The sequence below is a fragment of the Melanotaenia boesemani genome, chromosome 24 (assembly GCF_017639745.1).
Source record: "Melanotaenia boesemani isolate fMelBoe1 chromosome 24, fMelBoe1.pri, whole genome shotgun sequence".
Classification (NCBI taxonomy): Eukaryota; Metazoa; Chordata; class Actinopteri; order Atheriniformes; family Melanotaeniidae; genus Melanotaenia; species Melanotaenia boesemani.
The window spans coordinates 5,088,326-5,101,770 of NC_055705.1; the positions used below are offsets into that span (position 1 = coordinate 5,088,326).

General features: G+C 47.5%; 1 protein-coding gene across 4 annotated transcripts in view; it reads left to right on the forward strand.

Moving 5' to 3' along the window:
* Positions 1-375: 375 nt before the first annotated feature.
* LOC121635536 (arf-GAP with GTPase, ANK repeat and PH domain-containing protein 1) overlaps positions 376-13,445 on the forward strand; it is a 128,006-nt gene continuing 114,936 nt past the window's right edge. For 2 of the 4 annotated variants that reach the window (XM_041978741.1, XM_041978742.1), the window contains exon 1: positions 376-1,879. In XM_041978741.1, coding sequence (XP_041834675.1) covers positions 751-1,879 — 1,129 coding nt within the window. In that variant the 5' untranslated portion in view covers positions 376-750. The remainder of the gene's footprint in view (positions 1,880-13,445) is intronic. The other 2 variants (XM_041978743.1, XM_041978744.1) reach the window with 1 other exon arrangement.

Consider the following 13,445-nt stretch of genomic DNA (forward strand, 5'->3'; position numbering starts at 1 on the left):
ACATTATTTCTTCCTGCTCGTAGTCACAGTTTTATAAGGATTTAGTTTGAAACCCGTCTGCACCAGTTTTACCTCAGAAGTCTCCTGTAAGTTCGTCTTCCTCAGACTGACATGAAGCAGCAGATCAACACTTGAACTTAACGATCGCTGTGACGGCGCGCGCTCTGACTCCAGTAGGATTTATTTAAGACTTTCAGTTTGTAGTCTGGGACTGTGGAAATAGATCTCTTCTCTGTCGGTCCGTTTCCACTCCTGATGGCGCGCTCCGCTCCAGTGTGAGCACGCTCCGCTCCGTGTCTTCCCTCCGCTCCGTGTGTGTGTGTGTGTGTGTGTGTGTGTGTGTGTGTGTGTGCTCCTGGCGGAGCGCAGCTCAGACAGCAGCGGGGACAAGGACTCAGAGTCCGGCCGAGCCTCGTGTCTGTCAGCCGGCTGAAAGCGAAGCAGCTCCGTGTCCTCGGCTCCGAGTCCAGCCGCAGGCCAAGCCGTTAGGAGGTGAAGGAGGCCCGGCCGACGGCCGCGCTCCGCTCCGTGCCGCGCTGCTCTGCGGGGAATGTGCGCGCGCAGGGGGAGGCTCCGCGCTGACTCGGTCCGGGACGGTCAGTGTGTAATGGAGAAGCGGGACTCAGAGCGGAGGAGGACTTGTTTACACATCTGGACGAGGAGGAAGTTGGTTTACTGGCTCAAACACAAAAACTGAAAACACCCACACACTAAAACGCTGAAGAGGAGGAGAGCTGATCTTCATCAGGGATGTACCTGCTGGACAGGATGGAGAGGGGAACTCCTCAGAGGAAAACTGTGTACCGGATCTCCCTCACGCTGGTAAAGAGGGAGAGCCTGGACGACTCCGGGGCCACGTCAGGCCCCCAGCAGGCTGAGACCACCAGGGTGGGGGCTTTCGGAAAGGAAAGCTCTGTGGAGGTCCAGCGGAGCGGCCTCCTGGAGGAACTGAAGGAGGTGGAGGACGAGTCGGAGGAGCTGTCGTCGTCTCGCGGCTTCATGAGGAACTTCCGGACTTTCAGCACCGGGCAGCTGGAGCTCGGCAGGATGAAGATCTGCAGGAGGCTGCAGAGGGAGCTGAAGACCAGGAGTCCACTAGCAGAGCAGGGCAGGGAGCCGCCAAGCAATGATTCTGGTCCCAGTCCTGGTCCCGGTCACGAGGTCCAGGAGCAGGAGACTGAGGACCCAGACCGGATTAAAGGAGGTCTCTGCTCTGCTGTGGAGAACGGCAACACTGGGAAGAAGAACAGGATCCAGAAGGCCCGGAGCATGGAGGAGAGGAGCTCAGAGCCTCCTGTGAACAGGGATGGGAAGTTGTCCCACTCCAGGAGTAACGGCAAGACCCCCAAACCTGCGTGCCCGGAGACCCCCCCTCTAAAGCCGGGGCTGCTGCGCCGCAGCTTCAGCTTCAGGCACTGGAGCAGCGGCGAGCTGCTGCGTCTGCGGGCGCTGTCCAGAGACAAGCACCACAGCAGCTCCACCTGCATCGGACAGGCTACGGCCGAGCCCCCCCGCCTCCCTGACACCCCCCCAGAGAAGAGCCGGACCCTGGAGGTGGGCGCCATCCTCAACAAGACTGATTCCATGACGGAGCTGAGCCGCTGGGAGGACATACGAGGCGGCAAGAACCGCACGCTGGACAACAGCGACCTGCTGAGGCTGGCGGCCGACAAGGATGCCGGGGGAGGGGGGTTCCTGCTGCGGGGAGGGGGGGGCCGATCCAGCGAGCGCCGCCTGGTTCGCTTCTTCAGCGGGATCTTCTCCAGGAGGGACGGAGTGTCTCCGGCAGGCAGTCCCAGCACCAGCAGGTCCCTGAGACGCTGCAGGAGGACGGCGGTGGTCCGGTCCAGCTCCGAGAGCATGAACGGCAGCGGAGACGGTAAACACACACCTGAAAACACACACATCTTCCTCCACGTCACACCGTCCGGAAAACAGGAGGAAAACACTCGATCAAACCAAACCGGTTTTCCAAGCAAACAGCAGGGAAGGAGAAGAGGGAGGGAGGGGGTGCTTGAGACAAAACAGACAAGTTTGTCCTGAGATGAGGCCAGACTTCCTGTTTCCATCCAGAGTGGAAACACCAGCAGGAGGAAGTGGATGTCGGAATTCTGCTTACTCATGCCAGTTTATTCCCACCCAGACAAACAGACCGGAGTTATGCTCAGATGTACGACTAGTGGTCCTCCAGCTGGTTAAACCCGGCAGATCAGCTCATTTCCTCATCAACATCCTCTAGTTGTCATGGTAACGGATGGAATCAGCTGTGTAGTTGCATCCTGCTGTGTTTTTAATCTTTTTCCTCACACCTGTCTTTATGGCATAAAACAAAATAAATAAAATTATGGGCTGCATGGTGGTGTGGTGGTTCACACCGCAGCCTAACAGCAAGAAGGTCGCTGGTTCGAGCCTCGGCTGGGTGGCTTTTCTGTGTGGACTTTGCATGTTCTCCCTGCATGTACTCCAGCTTCCTCCAAAGACATGGCGTTAGGTTAACAGGTGACTAAATCCTACCTAGGAGTGAGTGTGAGTGGTGTTGGTCTGTCTGTGTCGGCTCTGCAATGGACTGGTTACCTGTCCAGGTGTACCTGCCTCTCACCCGCTAATTGCTGGGACAGGCTCCAGATTCCCCGCAACCCTGAATCAGAATAAGTATCTGGTATCTGGAACCATCTACTGCTTCAGACCAGCTTCTGAACTAGTTCCTGATATCTGGAACCATCTGCTGCTTCAGACCAGCTTTTGAACTAGTTCCTGGTATCTGGAACCATCTACTGCTTCAGACCAGCTTTTGAACTAGTTCCTGATATCTGGAACCATCTGCTGCTTCAGACCAGCTTTTGAACTAGTTCCTGGTATCTGGAACCATCTGCTGCTTCAGACCGGCTTCTGGACCGGTTCCTGGTAACTGGAACCATGTGCTGCTTCAAACCATGTTAAAATCTCTAATGTGAACTCTGAAGCTCTTCAGTGAGCAGAGGTGTGAGGTGGGTTCTAAGGGACCTGCTGGAGGAGGTGTGTTTTAATATGGGGGGAGGGGTTCCACATTCCTGGGATTCCTGAGAGGGGCTGACCTCCACAGAGTGCATGTGGCAGGTAGAGTCTGGCGAGGTCACCTGGGAGAGGCTGTAAGCTACGACCACAACCTGACCTCAGTGTGTGGTAATGGTGTGTTGGGGGGAGGTAATGTAGGGGAATGTGTGTGTGAGTGGAGGGTGTGGACGTGGGTGTGTGTTCAGGGTGGGGTGTGTGTGACCTAAATCCACAGCCATGCAGAAGTAACGTGAACTACATCTGACAGCACACACACATCAGATACTGACATGGCTTTGACTTCTCTCTCTCTCTCTCTCTCTCTCTCTCTCTCTCTCTCTCTCTCTCTCTCTCTCTCTCTCTCTCTCTCTCTCTCTCTCTCACTCCAGACACACTCATTTTCATGCTCACGCTCACACACTCCTGGTTTGTGATGAAGATGATGAGGAAGATTGTGCTCGTACATGCTAACAGTAACCTGTTAGCAGAGATGCTAGCTCTCCATCTTTTCCTTACCTTCAGTTGATTCTGTCTCCTTCTTTCTCTCTCCTTTTCCTTGTCTCCTTCTTCTTTCTCTCCTTTTCCTTGTCTCCTTCTTTCTCTCTTATTTTCCTCGTCTCCTTCTTTCTCTCTCTTTTTCCTCGTCTCCTTCTTTCTCTCTCCTTTTCCTCGTCTCCTTCTTTCTCTCTCCTTTTCCTTGTCTCCTTCTTCTTTCTCTCCTTTTCCTTGTCTCCTTCTTTCTCTCTTATTTTCCTTGTCTCCTTCTTTCTTCTCTCCTTTTCCTTGTCTCCTTCTTCTTTCTCTCCTTTTCCTTGTCTCCTTCTTTCTCTCTTATTTTCCTCGTCTCCTTCTTTCTCTCTCTTTTTCCTCGTCTCCTTCTTTCTCTCTCCTTTTCCTCGTCTCCTTCTTTCTCTCTCCTTTTCTTTGCCTCCTTCTCTCCTTCTCCTCGTCTCCTTCTTTCTCTCTCCTTTTCTTTGCCTCCTTCTCCTTGTCTCCTTCTTTCTTCTCTCCTTTTCCTTGTCTCCTTCTTTCTCTCTTATTTTCCTTGTCTCCTTCTTTCTCTCTCCTTTTCCTTGTCTCCTTCTTTCTCTCTTATTTTCCTTGTCTCCTTCTTTCTTCTCTCCTTTTCCTTGTCCCCTTCTTTCTCTCTCCTTTTCCTTGTCTCCTTCTTTCTCTCTTATTTTCCTTGTCTCCTTCTTTCTTCTCTCCTTTTCCTTGTCTCCTTCTTCTTTCTCTCCTTTTCTTTGCCTCCTTCTCTCCTTCTCCTCGTCTCCTTCTTTCTCTCTCCTTTTCTTTGCCTCCTTCTCCTTGTCTCCTTCTTTCTTCTCTCCTTTTCCTTGTCTCCTTCTTTCTCTCTCCTTTTCCTTGTCTCCTTCTTTCTCTCTTATTTTCCTTGTCTCCTTCATCCTTCTCTCCTTTTCCTTGTCCCCTTCTTTCTCTCTCCTTTTCCTTGTCTCCTTCTTTCTCTCTTATTTTCCTTGTCTCCTTCTTTCTTCTCTCCTTTTCCTTGTCTCCTTCTTCTTTCTCTCCTTTTCTTTGCCTCCTTCTCTCCTTCTCCTTGTCTCCTTCTTTCTTCTCTCCTTTTCCTTGTCTCCTTCTTTCTCTCTCCTTTTCCTTGTCTCCTTCTTTCTCTCTCCTTTTCCTTGTCTCCTTCTTTCTCTCTTATTTTCCTTGTCTCCTTCTTTCTTCTCTCCTTTTCCTTGTCCCCTTCTTTCTCTCTCCTTTTCCTTGTCTCCTTCTTCTCTCTCCTTTTCCTTGTCTCCTTCTTTCTCTCCTTTTCCTTGTCTCCTTCTTTCTCTCTCCTTTTCCTTGTCTCCTTCTTTCTCTCTTATTTTCCTTGTCTCCTTCTTTCTTCTCTCCTTTTCCTTGTCTCCTTCTTTCTCTCTCCTTTTCCTTGTCTCCTTCTTTCTTCTCTCCTTTTCCTTGTCTCCTTCTTTCTCTCTCCTTTTCCTTGTCTCCTTCTTTCTCTCTCCTTTTCTTTGCCTCCTTCTCCTCGTCTCCTTCTTTCTCTCTCCTTTTCTTTGCCTCCTTCTCCTCGTCTCTTTCTTTCTCTCTCCTTTTCTTTGCCTCCTTCTCCTCGTCTCCTTCTTTCTCTCTCCTTTTCTTTGCCTCCTTCTCCTCGTCTCCTTCTTTCTCTCTCCTTTTCCTCAAGTCTTTTTCACACTTCTTTTTCATCTCTTTTCTCTTCTTCTTCAACGTCTTTATCTTCATGAATGTTTTTTCTTTCTTTCACCTCCCTTTTCATTGTCTCTTCCTTTATTCTTTCGTTTTTTTCTGCATGTTTCTTGCCATCTCTCCTCTTTTCTCCTTGTTATGTGTCCTTTCCTTCCTAGTTTCTCTCCTCTCCTTCTGGAGAATCTGAGGCGGTTTTTCTGGTTTCAACTTGAACCAACATTAAAAATCTTCTTGTGAGCTGATTAAACCGGGAAGAAGCAGCTCTAATGTCTCTTCTTAGATGGCGTTGCCATGGTTTCGGACTCGTTGCCGGGGTTTCCGGCCTCGTGTTCGTGCAGAAAAGTTTCTTTGTTGAAGAAGACGACCCCCTCGTCTCTGAGCTCATTAGCTGGCTGCTGTGTGGCCTCCATGCCAGAGGTCGTTCTGGGGTCAAAGAGCGTGTTCTTCCTCCTTTTCCTCCTCCTCCTCCACGTTGTCTCAGACCTAAACTTGTCCTTGTGGTTCAGATTGTTTAGCATTGAAGCGGTCCAGGAGTCTTTCTGTGGACAGGTATTCTTCCAGACTCCTCTGTAATCCACGGCTGTTGCCGTGCCAACAGAGCATCCCTCCTTGATTTTTAAATCTCTTACGTAAACCGTAAATCCATCCAGATGACGTAAAAGCGTCTGACGGCGAGCATCAGCAGCAGAGCCAGACATGATAGCTGTCCTCCTCTTCCTCCTCCTCGTCATCACGTTTCCAGGCCGAACAAACAGTTGTAATTACAGAGGAAGCAGCGATGCTAACAACCTGCTGGCTCCGTACAGCCTGATGCTGCTCAGCCTGAGAAAAACAGCAGAAACTAGATTCCCTGGTTAATAACTTGGTCTCTTTAAGTTATTCCTCTTCTGAGGTGACGGCATCTACATCCTAAAAACCTCTAAATCGGATGTTTCTGCTTTTTCCAGCGTCAGGGTTCAAACTGTAGCGCCGAAGCTTAATGACGTTCTGCTGCTGCTAACTAGGTGCTAACTAGGTGCTAACTAGCTGCCTGGTGGCTAAACATTAGGTCTTGATCCATGAGCAGCTGGTGTTAAAGATTTCCCTGATTTCCGAGTGGAATTCCCAGCAGAAACAAGGGCGTCCCGACCCGACTAGACGGTTGTAAACCACAGATGGCTTGTGTCCCTGCAGTGGTAAAAGTAAAAAGCCTGAGGATGAGTCCGTTAGCGGACAAGCAGCGGTGGGGGAAATGTGGATGCTCAGCTGGGACTGCTCAGTTCGGAGCTGGACAGCCAGGTCTTCTCGCTTGTTGGATGAACATGCATCTGCGTTAGTTGTGTTTTTTCAGAGGTAAACAGCTTGTGAACTCACACCAGACTCTGGTTTATGCTTTAGGGACACATCAAGCTGTACATCTGGAAATCTGCTACAAGAACTTTCCCCAAGGACTAAGAACCTTATGAGTCTTTTCCCTGACATCCTGTATTTCAACTTTAAGAGCCAGGAACTAAACTGAGGATAGGTTTTGACCAAAAGCCACCAATTCCCAGGGGTTTTAGCAGGAAGCTCAAAGAATATTTCTACTGAGTCTTTCTGTATTTCAGCTTAAAGTTCTGAAACCTGATTTCCTGCCACGGTTCTCAGTTTGCCCGACCGTTTGTCTGACCGAGGATGGCCCGAAGGGTCGGGCGGCTGTCTTTACAATAAGCAGTGAGTTAACCGGTTTTTCCTGCAAGGATGGAAATTCAACATTACATGGATTAGACAAAAAAGTGAGAATGAAACAACAAATCAGAAAAGTTCCAGGTACTTTCAAAACCTCCCTCCCAGAGGTAAAATATCTGCCCCACAACTCTGTTTGGCCCCTGGTTCCTGTGGAGGAAAATGATTAAACTGATGAAAGAACCTCTTTAGAGCCTGTAAAAGACTGTTCCAGCAAAGAGTTCCTGCAGTTAAAATACAAGAACAAATAATGACAGTCTGAGGCAGTAATTTAGTTCCTTTAAAAATAGTCCCCAGCAGTAAAAGAAGCTGGTACGTTTGGACAAAATTAAGTTTTGACCTCTGACCTGACTAAGACCTCTAAAACATTATAGTTCCTGGAAATGGTTCCTGCGGTTAAAATACAACAAAAGTAGCATAAACATTTTTTACCCCCTAAAACTCAAAATTAGGTGTGTGTAAGGACAGCACAGAAAACTGCAGTCTTACTACTTTCTCTCACAGGATGTAACATTACTCTGGTTCCTTTGGAACTTTCTCACCTGAAGTTCATGTAGTCTGAGTTTCTGAGGCAAATTTGGCCTAAAGTACCCAGAACTCAAAAAGCCCCCCGAGTTAAAAGATTACTTTAGTTCTGACTTTTGTATTTTGTCAGGGTTGAAATGTCAAACATCACACCCTGTTGGAGTTTTGCCTCTGCAGCTTTGGTTTGAAAAAATATTGGTTCTACATCTCAGTTTAGTTCCTGGGTCCTGAATTAAAAATGGAGATGGTTGAGAAAAGGACGTTTCTGGTAATAATAAAAAAAATAAAAAAATCCTGCGTGGTAATTCAGATAGTTTGCCGGATCTTTCTGATACTTTAATCTTGAGTTGAAAGATGGATGAGCTCTGAAGCAATCTGTTGTTGTAAAAAGTTCCTAGGACCTTTGGTTGAAAAGCAGCTTTTGGTAAAAGATAAAAGATGGTACCTGTGAGGACAGGCCGGGTGTGTAACAACATGTCTGAATGAAACTATGAGCAACGTTAGCTACGTCTATGTAAGGTTGGCGGTGGGTGGGACTCCTGTTTTGTTCCAGCTTGTTTCCAGGTGAGGGGGTTTGAGCTTCACGGCCCCGTCAGTCAGCACATGAAAGTCAGAGCGCTGCATAATTCGTCTCCCTCCACCAGCTGTCTCTGAATATGATGAATATTTAACCCATGTTCATGAAGAGTCGTATAAATCTGACCCACATGGTTTGAGTTTTAATGACCCTGAACTTTTCTGGGACAAACTTTTTATTTACAAACAAAATCCAGCATTTCTACGTTTCTACGGGTCATTTGCTGCAAACTTTAACCTCCTCCCAGGATTCCTCTGACATCTGACAGGCGACGGCCTCTGGCGTCTTTAGACACAATGACTGCTTACTAAGACCCCGTCTAGGTTTCAGACGGCGTCTGATCCTGAACCTGGTGCAGATAAGCTGTCAGATTAAACGGACTCCTCGTTGCTGGGAGGACGGGTGTGTGAACCAGTTAGTTGCTGGTGGTGTGATGGTGGTTTTATTTGATTTGGGATGAGGATGAAAGCTGCCGGCACGCTGCCAGAAAGCAGAGTGTGTGGGGGAGGGTTGTGTGTGACTGATTAAAAGGTTGATATTTAGGTCAGTCGGTGTGTGTGTTCAGCCTGTGATGGTGTGTTTGTGTGTGTTTCCTGCACCCTGACCTACACTTTTACTTGTATTAATCTGAGCTTGTTGTTGTTTATGATGAGGCTTAAATTAGACATTTTATCCCTGCTGGCTTGCCACTGATATCCTTACTTTAAACCCAGCGCAGGAACACAGCTGATTTAGAACCTTCACTCTACTGTTTGGACGTGGAATTTGTTTACTTTTATTTTGATTTAATTAAGTTGGGATCAGTGTTTTCATCTTTAACCCGTAGGGGTCTGTGATCGGATCTCTGGCTGGCTGGCTGTTTGGATGGATGGGTAGATGGGTGGATGAGTGGATTGCTGGCTGGCTGGCTGGCTGGCTGGGTGGGTGGGTGGATGGCCGTCCTTCCTGGCCACTCAGGTCTATCCTGGCCTTCCCGATCCGTCCTGGCCGTTGTGTTGTACCTCTGCTGTGTTGTTGGGATTTGGATTGGCAGCCTGATTGGACCTGCAGCAGCAGCCAGAAACCAGTTTTTCAGGACCTGCTGTCTGCTGGGGCTGAAGCTCTTGGCTCCTTCTGGTTGAAAGGATTGGGTCTGCCGGATGATTCGGCTTCCTGCAGGTTGACGAACTTTATTCCTTTAATCAGCAGCAGTTGAAGCGAAGCAGGCTGTGTTCTGCATAACGAAGCTGCAGCCTGAGAGGAAAGTGTGACAGTAAATCAGGTCAGATGCTGACTCTCCAGCTATTCCTTTGATGCTAAATCATCCTGCTTCGTCCATAAATCTGCTTCCTGCTGCTGCCGACAGGCCTCATACCATCCCGACGGCCGATACCAGCGCTGCTCGTCTCCTCCCGTCACAAGCTTAGCTTTTCTGAACCTGAGAACCGGTTCGCTGAGAGCTGCAGCCGAGCTACAGAGTAAAATCTGTCTTAGAAAACAAACAGAAATGAGCCCTTTCATCAGCTTTCTGAACAATAATCCCTGTAATGGTCCATAAACCTCACCGTGAGCAGGAAAAGTTGCATCTTCTAGTTAAGGAACGACTCAAACATGAACTGAGAAATGCAGCGTCCTCATTGTGCAGCTAAACGAAGCGTGAAATCCTGCAGAGCAGCTTCAGCTTCAGATATCATTTCCTGGCCTGTTGACAGCTCGTTGACCCCGTCCTCCTCCCGGTTTCAGGCTCCCTAATAAACCCCCACCCCCCCAGCTCCAGCAGCAGCTGTACGGGTTGTGACAGGCTGGAAGTATAGATGATAACAGTGATGCTGCCAGCATCTGCATGTTTCCTCCTCTCTGCTGATGTAGGGTTGAGACTCGATGTAGGGCTGGGCGATTAACCGAATTTTAGTCACAGTTATGATCTGGGTTTTCAATGATCATAAAAATGAGATGGCCCGATTATTTTTGTCCTTTGCAGTTTCCTCTTGTGCTGTTTACAGTTGCAAATCGAATGCTCGACTCCTCCCACAGCTGCAGACTCCTCCCACAGCTGCAGACTCCTCCCACAGCTGCAGACTCCTCCCACAGCCCGACTTCTTTAGTTTTATTCAGCGTGAGTTGCAAACACCTCGCCGGTTAAGGGCTGGACACACGGGAAGCGACGTCGCTCCTTCTCCATCATTTTCTATGGAACTTGTGCGATGAGGTGAAAATCGCTGCCTCCTCCAGCCAAGCGACAGGCGACATTCGTTCATGTGAAATGTTGCGCTCGTTCACGCCGACGTGCACAGGGCGGCTTTGCGACGCGACACAAGAAAATAGAAAAATGTTCAGTTTTTGTGAGTCACAACTAAATAATCCACCAGCTTCCAGAGAGACAAACCGATAACAAACGTTATAAACAAACGAGATCTCAATTTCAACCAAAATTGTCGTGATTATTATTTTTCTCATAATCGAGCAGCCCTAGCTCGATGGATGGAATCGTCACAAACGTCATATTACTGGACAGGAAGTTGCGACGGAGGATGCTGGTGCTCTGATAAGGTGTAGTAGTCTGAGTATAACCTCCTGGGAAAGTTGGACCAGATCTGTGATGATCCAGCTTGAAGGTTTGCAGCCGTGAATCTGGAGGCGGTGAGTTGGTGTGGTGACGGGTTGAGGAGAGGCAGCAGAGCTCCATCTTAACCGGAACCAGGAACTAAACTTTGTTCAGGTTAGAGGAAATGGAGCAGAAACTTGGTTCGCTGGATTTTAGCCAAACACGTTGCTCCGTGCAGTCTCTCCACCAATCAGAGCCTGTCCTTCTGGCGTCTGGTTAAAATATTATTAGACGTTTCAATTTGAAATGATTTTAATCTAATATAACTCGTGATGTATTGTAAGTGTATATATTAAGAAGTAAATGTGGGCTGTAACGTAAAGTAAAAAGAATAAAGTTTATTTTAATTGTATACATTATTTTAAAATATGACATAAAAAATAAAACACTTTATTAGCCGGTGAAAGTAAACTTTAGAAAACTCTGAAGTTAAAGAGCCGCTTATGATAATTCAAATCCAGTTCTATAAATATTTGCTCTTTTATCCGTTCCGGATCAACGTGGTCTGAGTTTTCCGGTTAGCTTTGTTTCCTCTCAGCTGAGATGCAGGTTCTGATCCAGGTTCTGGATCCTCCTCCAGAACCTGGTTGTGTCCAGATCAGGTGCTGCTCTGCATCTGGTTAGGACCCCTCCTGGTCCTGTCCTGGTTCAGGTCTGTCTGCAGGAACCCGACCCGCTGGCCTCTCTGTGCAGGTCAAACCTGCCGGCCGCCGGGGTCGGAGGTCAGCTGCTTCCAATCTGTCCTACAGCAGGACGACGGAGGGACTCACCTGATAAAATCCTCGTTTTCCATTGGTCGGCCTCCACACGGGCCTCTTTGTCTGCACTCGTCCACGGTTGGTCGCCTGCCATCCTCTTCCTGCTGCCACTTCCTGCTTTCCCCTCAGGCTTTAATCAGATCGTGTGTGAAAGAGCAGCACACACATCTGGAGGAAATACTCGCAATACCAGGAGATTTGATTTTTTTATTGAGGTTCGAAGGCGTTGCGTGTTTTTCTTTGCACTCATTACCTCCTTCGTATCCTTCCTCCAGAGCCTCCTGTCACTTCCAACCCTCCCACATCTTAGATCAGGACTCCACAACCAGATTACACCTCTGCAACCAGCATAGGCTGAATTAAATCTGCACCAGCGGCTGAGATATTCATCATGAGCTTGTCAGAGAAAGCCTCCTCTCTGCTCTATATGAGGTGAGGAGGCTTTCTGGAAGTCCTGTTTGGAAAACAGCGGCTTTCTTCTAAGCTGTGATGGAGTTTGGTGGCTGTATGGAGGACGTCATGACCGCCGCCCGACAGGAAGCGCAGCGGGAAAACATGGCAGAAAAATCCTGAGATTAAGTTACCATCCAGCACGAGATGCTGCAGGATGACCCGTCCCTCTTCCATGCCTTCATCATCCCTCCTCCTCCTCCTCGTGCTGACCTCGTGTGTGTGTGTGTGTGTGTGTGTGTTCGTTCCTGTCGGACAGGTTTTAATAAACTGTTGGAAGCTGACGAGCACACGGCAAACACACGCCCGGCATATGTGCTGTGTAAACACACACTCGTATTGTGCAGCTGTCAGCACACACACAAGAAACGCAGTAACTCGTCACAGTCGCAACAACCACACACAAACGTGCACAAATGTGCACAAATGCATACAAAAAGCACACAATAACAGGAACTGATAGAAGGAGAAATAAAGCATTAAAATGAAATAAAGTTAATTAAAAACATCACTCTGGACAGAAAACATGAGCAAAGTTTTTTTCCATTTTTACTAAACGAATATTAAAATTTCTTTTCTTCTATACTTCTTAATTTTTTCTCATTATTAGATTCCAGCTTAGGAAGAAAAACTCCTGAAAATAAACAAATAAAAAAAATGTATTTATAAAGCCCTTTTCATGCATAAGAGCAGCACAAAATGCTTTACTCCATGAGAACTGTTAAAATAATAAAAACACAAAACAAGCCAAAGCACACACACACTCCTCTCACACACAAGCTAAATACATTTTATCGAAGTACCAGGTCGTTTTAATATTTCCCAGCTTCATCTGATGTCCGTCTTCGTGTAAATTTAGTTAAATTTCTTTCAAATCTAATTCAGTCTTACAAATTAAGCATTAAAATGAAGGAAATAAAATGAATGTAATTTATTTGTTCAGAAAAATGTTCCAGCATTAGATGGAAAGATCGATTTGTGGTATTTCAGTAATTTAATAAAATTTATTCCAGCACAGGATGAAAAAGCACCAACACTAGAATTTAACATTTAAAAACAAATAAACTAATAATGATAAAATTAAAGAAAAATAATGTTTAATATCTTACAATTTTATAAATGTTGTCTTTTATTTAAAAATCTAATTGTGTTTAGACGGCTTGTTATCTGAGCAGGAGCTCCACTTTCCAGTTCGTTGATGATATTTTCCAATTTAACCACAACCGACTCTGGATTGAAAACAAAAGATGTGATTCCTTCTTGTAAATGTAGCTGAAGGTCTTCCTCATCATCACCTGGCGGGCAGCAGATGAAGAGGCAGATGTGTTGATGTCTCCAGAGGAGGAGGAGGAAGAAAATGGCGTGAAGGGCGAAGGCTGAGATAACACGATGTCACGTGTGACTGATGAGGCAGCGGCGCTCTGATTCGTCACGGTCCGGGTTAACACACACACATCCACACCGCCTGGAGGCAGCAGCGCCAGGCTCCTCCCACCCTCCGCTCAGAGAGGGAGCGTTCAGGCCATCATACAGTTAGCTGCTGCAGGGTCGGGCAAGCCTGCAGGGCAGTAAGAGAGAGCTGCAGATGGATTTCACCCTGGAAGAAAATCTCTTTGTTTGATTTCACGTCAGCAAAAAG